Source organism: Neodiprion lecontei, chromosome 3, assembly GCF_021901455.1.
Source record: "Neodiprion lecontei isolate iyNeoLeco1 chromosome 3, iyNeoLeco1.1, whole genome shotgun sequence".
Classification (NCBI taxonomy): Eukaryota; Metazoa; Arthropoda; class Insecta; order Hymenoptera; family Diprionidae; genus Neodiprion; species Neodiprion lecontei.
In genome coordinates this window covers 24,830,762-24,851,468 of record NC_060262.1, presented here as the reverse complement: position 1 = coordinate 24,851,468, position 20,707 = coordinate 24,830,762, and the positions used below count along the sequence as shown (strand labels likewise).

General features: G+C 35.8%; 2 protein-coding genes across 11 annotated transcripts in view; one reads left to right on the top strand and one right to left on the bottom strand.

Moving 5' to 3' along the window:
• The window catches only part of LOC107217481, a 135,096-nt gene extending 118,992 nt beyond the window's left edge, over positions 1 to 16,104 (top strand). For 7 of the 10 annotated variants that reach the window (XM_046734645.1, XM_046734643.1, XM_046734646.1 and 4 more), the window contains 9 exons: positions 3,249 to 3,605; positions 4,979 to 5,191; positions 5,350 to 6,241; positions 7,174 to 9,954; positions 11,315 to 11,506; positions 11,866 to 11,886; positions 12,017 to 12,193; positions 13,455 to 13,837; positions 14,117 to 16,104. In XM_046734645.1, the coding sequence (XP_046590601.1) occupies positions 3,249 to 3,605; positions 4,979 to 5,191; positions 5,350 to 6,241; positions 7,174 to 9,954; positions 11,315 to 11,506; positions 11,866 to 11,886; positions 12,017 to 12,193; positions 13,455 to 13,837; positions 14,117 to 14,206 (5,106 nt within the window). In that variant the 3' untranslated portion in view covers positions 14,207 to 16,104. Of the gene's footprint in view, positions 1 to 2,196; positions 2,291 to 3,248; positions 3,606 to 4,978; positions 5,192 to 5,349; positions 6,242 to 7,173; positions 9,955 to 11,314; positions 11,507 to 11,865; positions 11,887 to 12,016; positions 12,194 to 12,745; positions 12,814 to 13,454; positions 13,838 to 14,116 lie in introns of those variants that run through there. The other 3 variants (XM_046734653.1, XM_046734644.1, XM_046734650.1) reach the window with 3 other exon arrangements.
• Positions 15,055 to 19,289, bottom strand: LOC107217472 (histone deacetylase 3). Its single transcript, XM_015655009.2, has one exon. The coding sequence runs from the start codon at positions 18,998 to 19,000 to the stop codon at positions 17,699 to 17,701; it is 1,302 nt and encodes a 433-aa protein (XP_015510495.1). The 5' UTR covers positions 19,001 to 19,289; the 3' UTR covers positions 15,055 to 17,698.
• Between the last annotated feature and the right edge of the window lie 1,418 nt (positions 19,290 to 20,707).

The following is a 20,707-nucleotide window of genomic DNA, read 5'->3' as shown; positions in this document are numbered from 1 at the left end:
TTTTTTTGCTGTACCTAAGTGTAGGCTTACGGTAGCCGCGACTGGCGAAGCAGAAAGAGTATAGCGATGCAAATCAGTGGAGCAAATATAAACTTTTGCGAATTTGGCTGACGAGGGTGTTTAAAAAATAGCGAGTAATTATATTCGTATGACGCGATCATATTACTGTGCGTATGGTATTGCATTCGAAATTAACTGCGGTTATGCCGTGTATGCCAAGCATATATATAATGTACACATACATACACGCGTGTTTGCGAGCAATACTCACGGTTGATCCACACTTTGAAATACAAACTGAAATAATTCGATTCCCCTCTTGTAAGAGCACAGTGGGTCCATGCAATCTCCTGCATATAACGTTTAACTAGGATTAATGTTTATTTTTGGAGAAAACACGAAATTTTGCAGTCAAAAGATTTCATTGATAATTCGTCAAATTCTTAACTTTCTTTTTACAAATTAGGATCATATGGAATATATTTACAAATTGCTGCGATAACGTCAGTGAAATAATTATACTCACTGTACGTAAAGTTCATTTTCGTTTAAATTCTGCAGGTCACACTGCAAGATTCAAACAAGTTTCAGCGATACTATCTTGCGCGATTCGTAAAAATCTTTGTCTCAATCCACTGTTGCTGACTTGTAACTACATATTGTACACCTACAGATCGAACTTCAACTGATGTCTCGGAATTTAAGAAACCGTTATAACCACAGATTGTCGGCGATGTAGTTTCCAATTTTGCAATCTGGCATGTGGAGACTCGCGTATGCATACCTTTAATAGAAACTCTAACGATATGCATCAAGAATTGGCACGTAAGCACTCCGTAAAGTATCGAACAATTAATTTACGAGTTAAAAGTTATATTTTAGTACCATATATTTTGCAAAGTTGATTACAAATTATTGAATAAAACCATAGCATGGAAAAGATGTGAACTATTACGTCAAAATTTTTATGGGCAATAAGAAAGACTCATTACTGCATTATTTCATTCATAAATTTAGCTGCCATTACAGTTTTGCTACGTTATGTTGTACGTCTTCATATGCTATTTGCATATAACACTAAATAGATATGACATATCAAAATGATGTTACAGTTGACCCTGTAACAAATTCGTTACTTTGAGACTTGAATAAGCTGCCTGAACCTGGTTTTATATCGCCTTACAGGGCATAGGGCTACTAGGGCTATTATCATGTAAGCATCGCAGCATTCAATGCATCCCCTATGCTGTATTTTATTTGCGAGTAGCCAATTTCCGCGAACATTACCACCTTGATTTATTTTTTGCCATGCAAAATTGAAACTATCAAAAATGTCTTACATTCGGTTTGAAAACGTAACACGATATACACGTTCCATCATTTTGAAAAGAATTATATCAACCTCGACACTTGTTTATAACAATTTTTAAATTCGATTTTAGAATTAATTGCCTCCCATTAGGAGAACGCCCACAATTCTATGACCTAGACGAAATTATTAACTGGCTACGTGACCTTCTAATAATAATAAGTTCTGATTTGTTTCGAAAATATCTCACTCGTTAGAACTACAAATGTCATCTCATCATGTAATCAATATTCTGATCGTTACAGTTACCAGCTAAATCTTGATTTCGGTCGTTTACGAAGTATAGCGATCGAAAAACATCACCTTAGTACATTTACATAGCGACCAGAGGAAAAAACTAAATTTCGAAATCTTGAAATGAAAACGTAGCTTCCGTATCGTAAAATCTGTTTCAATCGGACATGCTATTTTGCTTTGTAATTCAGGGTCGAAATTCGACAAATTTACCATTATGATTTCGTAAAACCCATGCTATTACCTTATTTCTGCGTTAAATGAAAATTCATTGGAGTGTTTTTTTTTGTTTAGATTGCGTATAAAATGGGACTGTTAAGTTTTTTTGCGTTTGAGTTTCGTGGGCTGTGATATTCGGGGATATATACCTCAACGTTGAAATCGACCAGGGCACTCCCTTGAACGTGATTTCGAATACGAAACCGAATTATTTCAAACTTAATAATGTCGGATGTGAACCGCGCGCAGCCACCTTCACGTCGCTCCTGCGTGAAGCGTCGACGCAGGCGTCGTATCGAGTCGGCGTCGTCGCCCCCCATCCCCCCCCCCCCCCCCCCCCCCATAGTGCAAGCGATGTGAAAAAAAAGTATGGACCAGGTGGCGCTGCAATGTTTACTAAACAGAGATCACCACCAATGGAAAAGTGAAGGAAACGAGATGAAGAAACGTTATTTCCCACTGTTGACGGTAAACATCAACTATAATTATTGTCGAACGTCTTCTGTTCAAGACTAGGGATTCGCGGGTTAAAATAAAAATTGAAGGAAAAATAAAAGTCGAACTATCGTAGTAAATAAGTTACAATCATGAGAAGCCTTCCAAGATTTGCCGCACCGATGCCTGTTTACCCGCCGTCGTATTATATGTTACTTACAGAATCTAATATCTGACTATTCTATCTATTCGGATTTACGAGATGCTACTGAATTGTAAAACATCCCCAAAAATTCGACCGTAACGTATATTTTTGTAACCGTATGCCGATGCCGTCGGCCTAAAGATACTTATAACCTCAAACGCTTGACAGATATATAGTTTACTCGCTCTCGGCGTGGCCACAGGCTCAGAGAATACGCCGTATCTAACCAGCGTTAATTAAAAGTGTGTCATTTTCTTGTGGTGCCAATACCTTGACTCGTACTGCAGAGTCTTGATTTTGCGGTTTACCTGCTTATTGATACCCACGCGACGATGTCGCTGTCTGCAACCTTCGTCTGCTGTCTCAAATTTTACCTTTTTTTTCCCGGTATATTCATTTCGAAAGCCTTTACGGTTCAAGAATGTACCATTTTTTTTTTCCATTCTACTCTTGTCACAATTATAGTATATGTACATTACGCAATAAGAAAGAAAAAAAAAGTCATGATAAATGAGAACCTAAAATTCGACCAAGACTACTTTTTACATTCAGATTCCTTTGAAGATACTTTTTAATTCAAGATTCATTTTCATTGCTAATTTCTCATGCTTTTCATTATACAACCACCTATGATTATCTTGTCCATGTAAAACGGCACTTATTACTCAAATTGCGGAATTCCCAACAGGTTGTTGATTCATAGATTATGCGAATGGAAGATTCTACAACTTACGTTCGATGTATTTAAAGAAATAATATGAAGCATTTTTTTTCACATATTTGCAGGAACAACACAGCGCAGAATTAGAAAGACTAACAGAAGAGAATACCACACTTCGTTCACGTCTTAGAGACGTGGCGCATTCTCCGTTGTCTGATACTGAGAAGCAGCAAATTCTGTTGGACGCTTCCAGGCTTCATAATTCGGCGCCAGCGTCAATTGCGATCACTCATGATGATGGCTCTCCAGCTGGTAACACAGAAAACACATGCTCGACACCTGATTGGGACAAACACAGTTCCAGTTCAATGTCTGAAGTATCAGTCGCTTGCCTGCAGGACAAACTATTGCAGATGGAAGAGACCCATTATAGTACAAATGAGGAATTACAGGCTACTATCCAAGAACTTAGCGATTTACAGGTATGGTAGGATATAGCTACTTGCATTCTACTTATTCACATCCTGATAATTGTATTTTCATTCAGTCTCAACTCATTTGCTATCACGTCACCTATACATATGCTGTACATATGTGAGGGAAAGTTTCCTGTAGAGTTAGAATGCAAAATTTGCTCTGTAAGTGATTATGCTGCAGCAAGTGTATTTCTTATAAAATGATATTAGGAATTGGCTATCCTGTGTAGTTGTAATTTACTTTGAATTATAAATTTTATGTACCAGAGGCTTTGAAGCATCTTTGCACGAAAACAAAGGCAGTCCCTCTAGTTTGCCACAATCTTGCACCTGGCATAATAAAACAAGTTATGATAGATCGCATTCATAATATTTCTTGTTGCAATCAGTTCTATTACGAGCATGAATCTCATGCAAGGAATCCATATTAAGGTTTCAATTATCATTCATAGAAATATCATGTGATCGTAACAGCTTAACACTTAAATCTTTGAGTTAAATGTATTGTCAAATTTTTTTTGTAGCATTTTTACCCAACATATAATTTTGCAAGCCTATTCTCGGATTGTTAAATCAATATTGTAGCGTATTTTTTTGAAAGGAATGCGATGTGATGAAGTCTATCGCCAACTAATGAAATGTCGTTCTCGGTTCAAAATTGTTTACAAATCTTGTTCAGCTACTTGAATAATGTTATGCACATTGATATTGTGCACACTTTCCATAGTTCGAGTAAGTCTTCTGTCAAGTACCGCTTGCATATTCTTAAACAAGTTCCTTCGCATCGAATTCTATGCGTATAGGACGGTGATAAATCAGAAAAACCAGGAATAGTCCGGGAATTTCGTTACTCAGGAACCAGCATGTGGAATTCTGTAATACTACCGAGAAAAATGTATTTATCCCTCATTCTTCCTCTTCAATCATTTAGGAGCTTCAACTAAGCTTCATAAATTCATTCAGACTGGAAATAATATTGGTCACTTTTCGTGCCCCCCCTCCTCGCCTCCCTGCCCCTCCCCTTGCTGTACACAATTTAATGTGCTGTTGGTTATGAAAACCGCTCAAGGTTTCGTAAGTCCAGTGACAAAACATCCGGGAATATTAAAAATTTTGTGCAACGTCGGGGAAAAGTCAGATAATTTAACTCAGCTAAATTGTTGCTACCCTGATGTAGCTTTTAATTTCATTGACAACCATTTTTTTGGTACTGTTGGTTGCAGTCAAAACTTGAATGGCGTGTTTTTCGTTGAAGCGGACATCAATGACTTCTCTCCAATAAGAAAAGGATAACACAAAATTCTCTATCTATTCTGGAAAGAGGCCTCAAAAGGCACCATAGCCAATAATACTAACCAATGATTTATTTATGTTTGTAGGCTCAGTTGTCGGAACTTCAAACTGACAATGAAAGGCTAACTGAAGAAAAAGGTGTCTTGCTGGAATCGCTTTGCAGACAAACAGAGAAATTAGAAGATTCCCGATCAAAAGTAGATACGTTGCAAGGACTTTTATTGCGAGAAGAACAGCCGGAAGAAACACCTCATGGGTACAATACAGAGCGAGAACAGAAGCTTGTTGATCTTCTAAAGGTAAATCAGTCAATTAATATGAATAAAGTGTTGGAAGCAACGAAAACCATGTTTTACACAACTCGCGAATATTTAACAAATTTTTGAGATAATACTTGAAGCTTTATGAAGAACAATTTCACACTTTTGCCACGACGAAAATATTTTTGTGTTTGCAGAGTGCCCAAGAAGAGCGAGAATCTCTTCTTCAGAAGCAAGAGGAACTGACCTCGGAATTGAAAAGTCTTCGATCCACAGCTGAAGCATCTGCAACAGAAGCAGAACGGCTTACAAAACGTGTTCACCTTTTAGAGTCTACTGTTGATGCAACTAATGCAGAACGCAAACAACTAGATGCAGAACTTGTTGAAGCACGCCAAGAAGGTTCCAGTCGTACAATTGAAATAAGCAGATTAGCTACTTTACTGGAAAATGCTAGAGCCAAAATTGAAGAACTGGAACAAACAAGACAGTTTGAAAGTAAGAGTGAAGCAGATGAATTACTAGACGCTGCACGGAGAGAAAAAGACACGCTTGAAACACAGGCTGCAGCTTTACAAGAACAGTTGGCCAGGTCACACTGTGACCACGATAGATTGAAAGACCAATACTCCCAACTACAAGAAGAGTGTAAAGTCACTCGTAACAATGCCAAATCAGCAATTAGTGACTTAGAATATCAGCTTTCCCAGTTGAAAGAAGAAAAAAATTCATTGAGCACAGAATTGCAATTGGTCAGGGATACATTGGCTGAATTGCAAGCTCAGTGCCAGCGGCACTTGGAAGACAAGCGTGAACTGAAAGCAGCATTGAGCGAAGCTCAGAGGCGAGCAAATGATGCTGAGTCAAAGAAAGCTGATTTAGAATCTGCGTTAGAAGATGAGAAACGACTTAGGCAAGAGGAGAGCACAGAATGGGAACAATTCCAGACTGATCTTTTAATGACTGTCCGTGTGGCAAATGATTTCAAAACTGAGGCTCAAAGTGAACTTGAGAGGGTTGTTATGGAGAACAAAACCCAGAGGGATAAGCTGAGGGCCCTTGAAGCTCAGCTTGACAAACTAAATAAGGGTAAGTCGGCATGTATTTTCCTACTATCTTCAAAGTATGTTGACTGGTACAAGTTAGAATATTATGAAAGGTGACATAGGAATACAATGTGAAAGTCAGTGATAGTTAAAGTTTCCCAGGATACATTCACCTGTATTGCACGATCCGTTTGGAGTTACAAAAAAAATTTTTAGTTTCACTCTGTGAATAATTGGTTATTTCATCGTGTATTCGATTAAGAAAAAAATCTTTGCATCTATTTATTTAATATAGTATTATAAAAATTTTTCCCACCCCTATATGCAGATCATCCTTTGTCAGTAAGATTGTCGGAATCAGAAAAATTGATTCAATTATGATAGGGTTGGCTGTTCAATCTAACAACACTAGACTCGACGATAAATTCTATAAATTTCATTACTTTTTAGCTTATTAATATGCAAAACTAAAGCTTATGCATATCGATATTACAGTAGCCTCTCTAACTATGTACTAATTGATTGTAATAATCACTAAAAGTTGACTATATGTGATAAAACTTTGTTGAATACGTTTGCGTAAACCTATTATAAGAATTTTTGTCGAAAGTGCACTTACAAATTTTACTTATTTATCTAACCATGTTCAACGAGTTGATGTAAATTTTCCATAAACTCATGATTTTTGTTCTACTAATTTTCTTGAATTATAGATTATGATACATCTGCTAATATTAATTTATGAACAAGCTTCATTTCGAATATAAACTTACAATATTTGTACCTTGATTTGAATATTTTTTGAATCATACGTATTCTAGGATTTAATATTTAATCTACGCACATACCAGTATAATATTAAAATAAAAATGAATATTATTGCTTTGAAACTTGAAAAATGGTTTGTCTAACTAAATGCATTTGGAGGAAAAAAAATTTGTTGTTTTATATTACAATGGTTCTACTATGAATTAGGGGCCACCGATCGTAGTACGAAACCATCACCTGATCAATTAGACAGCAAGACATTGAGCACCCCAGTTTCTGTCGTTGAAAGAAGTACTGTTAATACTTTATTGAAACGTGGTCGTACGTTACCAAAAAATCGTCCAGAACCAAGGAAAGCAACTTCCGAATCGAACATCAATAATCTTTCGATGCTTGATGCAGGGCCTAAATCGTACAGCCCCAATAGAAAAACCTATCCAGATTTATCTGCATCAAAGGTTGATGGGGGAGAACACTTTTTTGATTGGGAATTCTTGTACACACCGTCAGAGAAAGCAGATACTTTGGGCAAATTGTATAAGACAGAGGATGACGAATTAAATGAGTTGAAGCAAGAACTGTTGAAAGAGCCAATTTATATAAATAGTATATCAAAGTCTGGCAGTGACTTGGACACTTCTCATTTTGCAGCTATACCTTCGTTTGATGCTGATTACCCAAAGTTATATAAACCAGTAACACCATCGTGGAAAAGCACAAAACTAAGTGAAAATCCCATCCTCAAAGATATAACGGCAATTCAAAACACCAAAGGAGACTCCTATGAAATTAATATTTCCAATAGTCAGTTTTATGTGCCAAAAGATTATGTTTTTTCTGATGCAGAATATGCTATGGACGATTTAAGATTTGAAGTAGATCCAGAAATGACAAATGTCTTGAAAAAAAGTAAGAACGAATCAACCAACACTCATATAGGTGATGAGCCTGACAGTATAAAAGAAACAACCAAGCCAGGTATTTCTCTGATAGATGTAAACGACGGTGAATCCTTCGAAACTGATTTTTTCAAGCAAAGGAACCTGGAAAAACATGATGATACAGCAATCGAACTGCAAGATCCAAATAAAAGAATAACAATCCTTTCAGGAGCTATCAATAATCAAAGCACGAGTAGAGTTGAGAAACTAATTCTTCAAACTTCAATAGAAAACGAAGCAAATAATAATGCAAAACAAGAGAAACTCGTAGCCAATAGCAGTTCTGAGCTCCAAGTAAAAACTAATTTGTCAAACGCGGAAAGGTCTCCCAGAGTTGATCAGGATCTTTCAAGACCATTGAAGAATTTAAAAATGGACGATTATAAACCACAAATTCAAACAAAGCTGGATTTATCACGAGATATTTACCGCACTCCGTCAGATAAAAATCAAAATGCACATAATCGAAAAAAAAAAGATTTGCTTACTGGAACAAAAAAGATTGAACCAGTGAGTGAAATGATCGATTCTTTGATTGACGACCTCACATATAGATCTATTCCGAGAAATTTCAAGCGTGGATTGAATGGGAAGAAATACTCTGCATCTACAGAAGAACTCAGAAGAGTTGAATCCAGTAAAGATGATTATCAACATTTGAGCGAATTTTATAGTGGGATTAAGAACACCTCTGAACTTGGTGTTCAACATAAAAATGGTTCTGTTGCAGCAGCAGAAAGTTCACAGGAATGCAAACTGAATTTCGTTGTAACAAATGCAGCAAAGGTTGTTCCTAGTATATCTGGTGGTTCGGAAGATTTAGAGAGTCCTGTATACGATAATATAGAAGTTATAAAAAAGACAGCTGTCAAAAACATCTCAATAGAAAATCCAAACCCAGATCTAATATTTGCACCAAGGATTTATACACCAAAGAATGATCATAAGATACCACGGAAAGACCCGCTGCCATCGCCACGTAACAATATTTCAAAAACAACAGATACTGTAACTTGTCGTAGAAAGTTGGAAACTGATAAACAAAATCGACCACGATCTTTAATCAGTTTGCCAACCGTGCGTAATGATAAATACAACTCACCAAGGCACAGCAGTTTAGGTCTGCATCCCGTTCCGGAAGCTGATGAGAGCATAGAATCATCATCAAAAAGTAATGTCTTAACAAATGTCATTCTAAGTAGAAACGAAACTTCTTATCAAGATGGCATTGTTCTGCGCTCACGTCAACGACGTATTCAATCACTAAATGATGTGCAAAAAGTTACAAATGTCATTGACAAACCATTAAAAGTCGTAATAACAGAATCGCCTCTTTCTTCTATCAAAAGATCCAATAAGTATCCAAACAAAGGATCAAACTCTGGTTCACCAATTACCAATAAATCTTTTGAAACCAGTGCTAAAGCTGTAAATACCAAAGATGCGTTGGTAAATGCAAGGCTCTATGATCTTCCAAGAGGAGTTTATGGAAGAGCATTTACACGGCCAAAGTCTGTTCCTGAAGTTCAGAAGAAATTTGAAGACTTGACAAAACAAAGTCAAATTACTCTTGTTAAAGCCAAAATTATTGATCTTAACACTAGGTCTCCATCGCCTGTACTTCAAACAGAGCTAAAAAGTATCGACGATACAACTAAACATGTTGACGTAGAAAGCGATCATCACAACTCGGAAACAATTACCTTGGGAAATAACCAAGCTTACATTGCGAAGGAAACTGACAAAGACTCAATAATGGGTGTAAAAAATTTAGAAATTGTGCCAAAACTGCCAGAAACACCTCCCCCATCAAAACTAATGGATACTGCGGAAAACTTTCTCTCCCAGGATAGCTATGCCTGTAACATTCCTGCTTCAACGTCTCTAGAAAATATTGGATCAGGTGCAAAGTTAGAAGGATCCGCAACAACAACAATGAAAGATAAATATGAAGCTGTTGTGAAGGAGCCAGAAGTAGAAATTAGAACTAAACGTAGCCCACCAGTGGTGCATATTCGTCCATGGACGTCGACCATTACATCTAACAGTAAGTCCCAGGACCAAGCTTATAACTGTGGCTTGTGTAGTGGGACCATCACGTATATTCACATATTTCTTCGCACCTTTACATGTCTGCTAGAAGGAGATCTTGCGTGATGTTTTATGCCGTACCCTGTGTCAAGTTCAATTACATTTTGGGATTTTTAAAACTATCATTTGCTTTTTTTTAGTGACTCGTTCTCTTTTTATGTTTATTACTATCCCCAAGTTACCAATTAGTTTAAGCTTTATTTGAGAGTAACACGTGCGATGGGCTTGAATGCGAAAAATATTGCAAAATAATTTTCAAATACATGCAATAGTCTTAAAGAAATTCCGTAGCAAACACTTTGTCAAACTACCTCCACATTTGAATTTTTCATTCAAAGATTCTGTCAATTGGAAAATATATTTTGGTATGACTGTAACTAATGTAATCGTACGTTACAAAATCGATCATTCTCACTGTCTCATACATTCCAAGACAAGTTCACACCCGTTTCCCATTGATACTCTCAATTCTATTAGGATCCAAGGAAACCAATATAGAAGCTATTGGTTATTTTTAGTCAATTATTTGCACTTTCCGAGGCACTCTTACAGTTAGATATATTCTTTTTGTGTTGGCGTAACAGAATACTTTCAGAATATTAGTGTCTGTAAATTCTTGCTACCATGATCTAATTTCATTTGTTTTGTCCACTTTTCATTTAGAATAATTACTTTATGTTTTGAAGAACTTGCTTTTTTGTGTGGGACAAAACTGCATCAGGTGCTTTAACCCTATAATGGTACCTAAAATAATCAATCATACAAATGCAAGTAGGAACTATGTCTCTTAGACATGTAGGTACCGTTGCAGGATTAAAAATATATTACTAAGATTTGATTTGCCATTACATTGATTTTACCTCGCTTATGTTTTCATTTTCATTAGTTGAAGCTATTATACATCCAATATGCTTGTCTAATTACCTAATCATGGAAGTGTTTAAGAAAGATTTAATTTCTTTCAATCGATTTGTTCAAGCTGTACATTCGAATAATTTATCATAAGTGTTGAAAGTATCAGAAAAAACCGTCGGAAACAATTTAACAAATTTTCTTGTGATTTGTTTCATAAACCAACCCTACTGTTCACGAAATCGTATCACAATAAATTTGGGAAAAATTTAGCCTGCTATGACGAAAGAACTAAACTAAATTTGATTGTATAGGTTCATCATGAGTGGTGAACTCTTATTACCATTATCCGCATATCCTGGTAGATATAAAGTGCTGTGTTGAGTGAACTTATTTAATGTGCTTCAGGCTTGTACAGGAATAATTGACAACTGCTAGTGAAATAAGCTATGATTTTTTTCTAGCCAATCAAAAAGCGATGCCACCACCACCCAGACCAGCTACAACTCCTACAGAGACACAGCAAAGTGTACTAACCAGTGTTACACAAGAAATGGCTGCCCGTCGTAAAGCTAATATTTCACGACAGGATTCAAGACTCAGTGTAAAATGTCTGATTGAGAGTATTGAGAATGCTACCAAACAGGCTAAAGCTGGTGAGTTGTTTTGAAAATTAGCTCATAATTTTGCTCTCTCTGTGTGTTCATAATTTTAAACTAGAATAATACTCGGATTATTACTTCAAGTCTATTATACATATTTCTCACTTTCATTTTCCATAAAAACACTTTGAAAATCAATTGCTAGTATGTCAAGGAAGTATAACACAATCTATGCCAATTTCAAGATGATACACCTAACAAGTAGTAGAAATATATTGGACTAAAATGCTTCTTTGAATATTGCTGCACCAGCTATGAATTATCTCGTAATTTACTACTGCTAAGAAAGTGATTATTACCTTTAAATTGATTTGAATTGTTAAAAATAACAAAATCCATAAATGTTTCTATAGCTGGACTTGCGGACAATAGCGGTGAGTATTATTTTTTTGTGAGCAAATAAATACAATGTTTCTTGGAAACGTTTCAATGCAGTACCTGAAAAATTGAAACATTGTGATATTTTTGTTTTAAATCAATGTAATTCCACTGGTATGGATTTAGGTCCTGGAAGTCGCAGTAGCTCCACATCATCTCTAAATTCAATAGGAACAAACGATGTGATATCAATGAAAACGCCACTCCGTGATCAACAACAAACAAACAATCTAATCTGTGCTGTAAATCAGACAAATAACAACAACAAGACTCAACCAACAAATACTAGAAAAGCCCTTTCAGGTAATTCATCAATTCGCAATTATCACAAATTTGCTCTCCTTTAATAGACTGCTTCTAATTGTGTAGTCTGTACACGACCAAACTGAAATGTTCATAAAGCATTCCCAAAATTCGGCTATAGACATTCTCGCAAAGTTTGCAGTTTGCATATATTTTTGGTACTGCACGCATTACAACATTATTTCACGTTTCAGATTGGTAGTGTACCCTACACAATTGTATGCGCATAGGCATGATTTCTGTCAATAATTCAATGTTTACAGTTTACAGTTTATTATTCTTACAACTAATCCTTTGCAGCTATTTTCCTAATGAACAAATAATATACAAATGCTAGATTTCATTGACAGTTGAAGAAATATTAAAATCATCCACATTGCTTATTTCAACTCTCACATTTCCAGTACTTTATTCAAACTCTTCATCTGGACATTAAATGAGACGCATTAAAAAGCTTCAGGTAGTAGCTTTTGTACGCTTTTTTCTATCCCATTGCACTAACGTAATTCCATACTTTTCTGATATTACTTTATCATTAATTTCTCATTTCAGCTCATGAGCACTTCGTGTAGTTGCATGCCCTTCTCACTGCACAACAATAAAATGGTTTTTCTTGTATATATTCATACAAATTTTTATTTACTTATTTTTTAAACCTTTCACATATATATACATATATATATTCCTGTAAGGTAAGGTTATCAGTTTAGAGAACATTCTTTCTTCCTCTTTTTTCCAAGAAGTTTCATATTCGTATGTATTACTAAACTTATTTGACAATCACTGCATGTTTACTACTGACACAATATGTGAATAGTTGAAAATTGATCATTGGAAAAATTGCATCTCTAATGTAAGGATTAATATACTTTTATCATTTCTGTCATATGCAGTAGCTCAGGATTTGATTGGCAAAATGTTTCTACTTGAAGTAGTAACAAATTATTTCGACATATTTCAGTTGGAAAGAGATTTGTGCATGTAAAAAAAAGTTGATTAGTTATTATTCACTATAATAACAGAGTATTTTTCGTACTGTTTTACATTTAGAGATAAACACCGGTTGTGATCAACGTACAAAGTTGACAACATGTAAAAGCCTTTCTACAATTTTTCAAAAATTGTACAATAATTCATGTAGACACCTTTGTGCAGTCAATCGCTTTTTTCTAAATATATTTACATTAAGTTTGTTAGTTGTAAGTCATGTGCATAGATGATTTAGAATTTAGATAATTGTCATTCTCTTTTGCATATACAGAAACGAAATCCGTACCTGTTGTGCTGAGTCCTGGAGAACTACTAGATTCAGCTGCTCTAAATGCTAAAGCGATTGATTTTGTTAGACGCAACAGTGTCACAGATCTAAGCGAGCGTAAAGACCCGTTGTGTGGGCTTGTAAAAAATGGTGGCTCCAAGAGAAATGCACTTTTGAAGTGGTGCCAGAATAAAACAGTTGGCTACCGCAACATCGATATTACAAACTTTAGCAGCTCGTGGAACGATGGACTAGCCCTTTGTGCTGTCCTGCATTCGTACCTACCAGACAGAGTTCCTTATGATTCACTTTCTCCAAATGAGAAGAGGCGAAATTTTTCCATTGCTTTTTCTGCAGCTGAAAGCGTTGGAATACCCACAACTCTGGTGAGCTGAACGTCCTTTACATTTCTTCATATCTACACATGTACTATAGTGTCTAGTAATATCACTTATGATCACAGTATTTATTATATTTATATTTTCACTGAATGATCCAGTTTCTCGATATTTCGAATACACGTTAGTAAGTGATTTTCAGAATCTTTTCATGTAATTGGGAATTTGTTGAACATAGCGCACCCTTGACAGGATGATTCGAACACAAATACTATTAAATACTGTGCGTTGAGTTTGTATATATGAAGAAATTACTTTTTCCATTAGAACATCGGAGACATGTGTCAACTGGAGCGACCGGATTGGCAACAGGTGATGTCGTACGTGACTAGTATCTACAAACACTTTGAAACGTGAAAAGTGCATCAGAAAATTGAAGAAGTAAAAGCAAATACCCAGTTTATCTCAGCCAATGCCTATTTAGCTGCATGTGCAGCATATACAACCTTTGTTCAGTCAACACATGGAACGCAAAGGTTTGGGAAAAAATGATATGACCAATAGTAACACAAGGCAGTGACTACCGGCAGGCTATATGCAAGCATCTAGTCAACCAAACCTGAGAGTGTGAATCACAGAAAAGAGTGCTGTGGAATTAAATCGTCTCCAGATAGTTCCTTTGTTCATTTCATGATATTTATCAAATTCTAAATTTGATGAATTTTAACTGAAAGTATTCGACATTTATGTTAATGTATGTTTCACATTTTAGCATTGTGATTTTTCTAATGAAGAGCTTGTTCCAAAGTGCAGAATTCTCGATGGCTTTTTTAAGATTATTTACTTGAATTTTTTTATTTTTACTCAACTATGCAACCTAGAGGCTGGCATTCAAGGCTGGCGCTCTTTTCTTACGCTCCTAGGTAAAACTTCCTGCCGTTCTGGTAAAAATGCCTTTAATTTTTATAATTATTCATTATGTGTACATAGACATAAACTAGGTTTCACCTGTGTGATACTTTCTCTAAGTATATAGGGTTCAGTTATATAATCTGTCAACCTTTAATTTCAAAGGTAAGAGAAATATAATCATGCACATGTTACGATAGAGCGTGGTCACGTTTTTAATTCCACGACCTTTATACAGTATATAGATACATATAATTTACGAGTTAAGTATGCTTCTTCTTAAATATTTATATTTCCGGATGTAAATTAGCTACTTTTGTCATTGTACAATCTCACATTCTTTTTTCGATTACAACCGACTAGATTAAAGATTTTATCATCTTGATCGTGATAGATGCATTACGAATATATTGAAGAAATAAAAACATTACCTATCCATAAAGGAATTGAACAACTATCTAACCAGTTTACAAAATTGAATTGAATCGAGCAGTGATTAATTAGAGTAATCATATTTTCTTCATACAAGTAAAACACTAAAACTAAGTTGTCTATAATCTGTCGCCGGAATACTTGCGTTATCCTATCCTATCGACCAGTTCATATAATTTTTAGATTTTGCTTTAAGCTGATCTGAATGATACTGTCAAAGTAATGTATTGCACTAGGAGGACGATTATTGAAGAAAAGCAAACATAATTTAAGGGAGCCCTTTCCCACCAAAGGGATTGCTTTTACATGAGACTGAGAACATAACGATATAAATAAACTAAATAACATAACTATATTATAATAGATCCTCATACTGACGATTACTATGATTGTTACGTGTAAAGAAAAAAAAATATATATATATACAATACACATACATCCACTCAATGTCGCTTTTTATCCAGTTTTATATAATTATTATAATATAAAATTAAATGCAGATTTTAAGAACTATCTCAAACATATAAAAATACTGTAAAAAAAAAGTGAAGTTGAGAAGTATAATTTAAACAAATAACCTCAAGTGCTTATGTGCAAGTTTGCGTATGTATATCTTGTGTTCCTTGTCACGTTGAGTATTTTTGTATCTTCTATTGTTAATTTAGAGCGATAAGTATAATATATCATTAATTATTTTCAGACGATATTTACCACGTAAGCCTCACCTGTCACTTTGTGTAAAGTTCATTGTACATGAATCAATTATTCTAAGTTAATATATCTAATTTATTGTAATTCACAAAGTTTGACCATGTCAAGTTGTGCGTGTCTAAATAGCAAGCTCACTTCTATTTCATAGAACTACAGAAATAACTCGATTAGTAATTTTTAAGTTCTCTGTGATATAGCAACATAGCCCCTGAACAGAGAGAATTATATTGACAATACGATAATAAACATAGATAATAAAATTACTTGACGAGGATCAGAACTGTTTTTATTTATTAATAGTAATTGAAATAGCAAATATAAACAGGTAAATATTTTACAGATAATTGTCTCTGACTTCCGTACGTGAATGCATTGAATGTGCAGAAATAATTATCCCACGTGCTGCAAAATGATTACTTAAAAAAAAATAGTAATCTACAAGCTCGGTAAAGATATTTTCAGATTAAAATGTATGATCTCTTGCAACTTCATGATTAGCAGGAAAAGGATTTGGTATGTGCCCATATATTTGAGCTTTCACTATTTTGAAATAAGCTACTTGAAACTTCATAAGTTTTCATTAATTTGGTTCACCGAATTATCGTTCACTCTCACATATTGTCTCTTGATTCATTGTGCACTGCTGTGCGTAATATAAAGCACAAGTGAATGGTAGGGTATAATTTAAGTACAGTAAGTAAAAGAATACAAATGTTTATTTCTCGTATTTGATGACAGGAAGACACTGGGCTTTTATTTCAGAAAATGTAAATTATTAGCCTGAAAAACATTGTTCTTTCATCTAAATTAGAATCGTTTTGCTTCAAATTTGCCATCAAAAATTCATTTGCTTAGTTACAATTTTATATAGTTATAAAATGTGAAACCATTGTATAATACACAGTGACTGTTTGAGAAAAGATACCAGAGGACTGAAAAACACCAAAGTCAGAAACTATTGCACTTTTTATTCTGTGTGCAGGCTGAATGATTCATTTTCTATAAACTTTTGTACATTATGATTCTGGCTATTGAAATTGTTTGATGCAAAGAAGCAATCATACTATATCAATACACTTGTAGAACTTTATAAATGCTTATAGCTCTGCAATTAATTATTATGAATTAAAAAATGCGAGTAGAAATGTTATATGAGTCTCAAAACACTACTACTAGATATTCCTAAGCAATAGTAGGGGTACACATATTTTGATCCCTATGTGAATATTTTGGCAGTACAAAAATGCATGATAAATGAAATACTTATTATAAAATCAAAGTTGTCGAATAAGTGCCTCAGATTCGACTGTCTAGTTGATTAATAGGTAATTAAAAGTATAGAAACAAGAAAATGTGGAATTTTGTTAGCTCTATATTATTTGTAGCATTTTTACTCGGCATCATAAATTTTAACTCATGCGAAAAATGCCAAAAACCAAGATGGTGAGAAAAAAAAACAATTAATAGTAAAAATTTAAATTAAATACATACGTAGGTAATCAGTTGAATGGCAGCACGCAATAATGAGGTAACTCGAACAATATACATTTTCAAGAAACACATTGTGGATTTTAAATTGTACCATTTTCCTCAAGCTCAGAGAAAGAAGTTTTTTGAAATAAGTATTCCAAGTTCACCCTTATAATGTAGAAGATGAACTTTTTTCTAGTAATGCAATTTGCAACATTCGTTTGAAACAACAAAATCAAAAGCAGGGCATGTCAACTTGTTTCATTATCGCATAATGTCATTCAATTATACATATACATGAACTATTAACTTATACTCAATACTTATGTATACTTATTTTAGTCTTACAATCTCCTACTATTTACAATTTCTATGAATAAGCTTTAATCATATTTCCGTTGTGTCAGATTTGTCCTGGTCCTTATCACCGCTGTAATATTCATTTGCAGGTTCAACTTGTTTATCTGTATCTTGCTGATTTTGCCTTGAATCTGGATCAGGTTCGGGTTGTCTCTCTTCCTCCGGAGGGAGAGCATCGCAAGGAACATCTTGCATCTGAACACTAGGCGAATGCTGTACCATTTTAAGATTATCATAAACATGTCTTGTTATTGCCTCCAAATACTGTTTGCTATTAGCGTTATCTTGTCTGGTAACAACTTCTGGATGCAGTGTGAAGTCAGGTGCAAAGTATTCCAAATATTCTGTATACGGCAGCTCGTTGCTTATCTGCTCGTCAACCAACAAAGACGTTTCATAAGTCCAGCATCGTGCAACGTTTCTCAGAGTATATCCGCCTCCACCGACCGTTAAAAGAGGCACATTCAAATCCCTAACAAACTTGACACATTCTCCATGGCCCTTGGTGCTCAAACTGAAGCATCCAAGCCGGTCATTAGCCAAAGAATCCGCTCCACATTGTAGTACTATCGCAGTCGGTTGAAAGAACTCCATGACATTGGAGATGACCGGTTTAAAGACTTGTACATAACTTGTGTCGTCGATACCTTCCTTTAAGGGCACATTTACTGAGTAATACCTGCCACTCTCTGCTCCAATTTCATACATATCTCCCGTGCCAGGAAAAAAGTAATTGCCATATTTGTGAAATGATACCGTCATCACTCTGTCCGTCAGATAAAATGCTTCTTGGACTCCATCTCCGTGGTGCACGTCTATATCAATGTATAAAACCCGCGCGTGATATTTGAGCAGCTCCAAAATTGCTATGACGATGTCATTGATGTAACAGAACCCCGATGCCTCAAATTTCTTAGCATGATGTAGACCCCCTGACCAATTGATTGCTATATCGCAACAATTGTTGTTCAACTTTATAGCTCCCTCCAGTGACGCGCCAGTGTACATGGAACAGAAGTCGAATAATCCCTCGAAGACGGGACAGTCGTCGCCTACGTTGAAATGGCTCAAATATTTTGTGAATCCTTGAAGATTTTGGGGGGTAACTCGTTGCAAGAATTCAACGTACTCATCCGAGTGGAACCGACACATGTCATGGGTACTGGCACGATACGGTCTATATATTTGCATTTTTTTATGCAGCCCGTAATTGAGCACTAAACTGTGAATAACTGAGAGTCTATGTGGTTTCATCGGATGTCCAGGTCCGTAGTGAAAGTTACCCACGTCGGGATTGTAGAAGTATGACACTTTTTTGTTAGTACTCATTTTTTGAGGTTAAGACTGACTGGAAATTTATAAAACACACAACTTTTCTTGTAGTTTACGATTTATGTACTGACATTACACGTGAAAATCATCATCGATGATGAATTTTTTACTTCCAATTGCAAAGTATACCGGCTACGTACATACATAACAACACTTTGTTATTCCAATCGTCATACCACTCAGTATCTAAATTGTTGCCCTGCAAGTACTGTCTGCAGTCTTGTGTCTCAGTTACACTGCAGGATTGTTGATTCACTTTACCTTCGCCTCTCAAAATTGCCGTACTGCCGGAACCCTGGCGAGGTTTGCCAACCTAATACCAACACGGCCCCTAGCGATCACATCGGAATTCACTGGTCAGTGATGGTTCAGTGTTATACCCGTATTCATAGTCATAGAAGGACTATGAATACGGGTGTTAGTCAAGCGTTGACTGAGGATATATAGAGATTAATAAATCTGGGTTATTTCGCGTAACAGTTTGACGGGCTGACCACGCCACTAAAAGAAGTTCTTCACAACCAACAACTATCGCGTGCAAAATATTGGTAACATAACGTCGTCACAGTTAAATTGAACAGTTGCGAAAATCCCATTCAAAAAATATCCGTAATTGGTCGCGGAATTCATACTTCGCCTGACGTCGCATGTTACGGTAATGCTCTAGCAACCGCATAAGCGTCCCGTGAACGGATTCGAATCGGTTCTCTAAAGGACGGAAGATAATAATTCTCCCGCCCTCATGTCGCGTGCAGCTACCCCCACTCCTGAGAAAAACGTCAGGGGGGGTTATTATCTTCCGTCCTTCAGACAACTGATTTTACTCCCTTGTGAGCGCCGCGCGGCTTCAGTCGTTGCCGAGCAATTGGAGCGAAGTGACGCGTTCTCGTGTTCTCGGTACCGGTTCAACGTTCAGGCCCAGCCGCGTTCTTCAGTTTGTGTCACGACGTTCGATCAGTGCATTTTCGATTAGTACATTTTCACTCATCTGTAAATAATACACGAGAAGCCGCGTGTAGCCTGAAAAAATACCGAGTTACTGAAATAAAAAAATTCCTGCGAACGTTGAAGGTGAATTTCGTGTCCCGAGTTTTCAGTGCTTTGTGTAACTTCAGATTTCAGTGATGTCTATTTTTGTGTCTGTGCGTCGATAGTTAATTTTATTGTTTTTTATTAGCAGCTTTATTCAGTCGGTTCAGACAGCTACAGCACAAAAAGTGAGTGTCAAATCGAATGTTATTGCGGTGCGGATTTATGGATTATAAGAAATTAGTGAAGATCTGAATTGTGTGAACAGTGCGTCGCTTGACCTATAAACCTGAGATGCTACAAGAACTACTACGTGTAAAAGTGTGGAGCAACCCAGAGTCGAGGTAACAATACTTTAATTATTGATTGATAATTCACGGTGGTCATTTAAAGCCGAAATTTTGTTCTTGCATAACATGCAATGCACAAATACGAAACTAGCCAACAGTAATAATTCATTTGAAAACTGAAAAGCCAATTTGCTAAACTAATTCACGTGTCTTGTTATGTTTTTTACAGATTTAAGCAGAGACTTCCGAGTAACTTCCCTATTTCTCGGCAACGTTGGTGAGTTTGCATGTGTTAGGTTATGGGTATTTCCCTGGGATTCCTCTGTCACGTGGCGTGGCGGTAACAATTGTTACACAAATCTTCGATTTCTTAGCTGCATGGTTA

Bases quoted from the DNA above. Each gene is read 5' to 3' on its own strand.
- LOC107217472 (XM_015655009.2), bottom strand. From the start codon at position 19,000: ATGAGTACTAACAAAAAAGTGTCATACTTCTACAATCCCGACGTGGGT.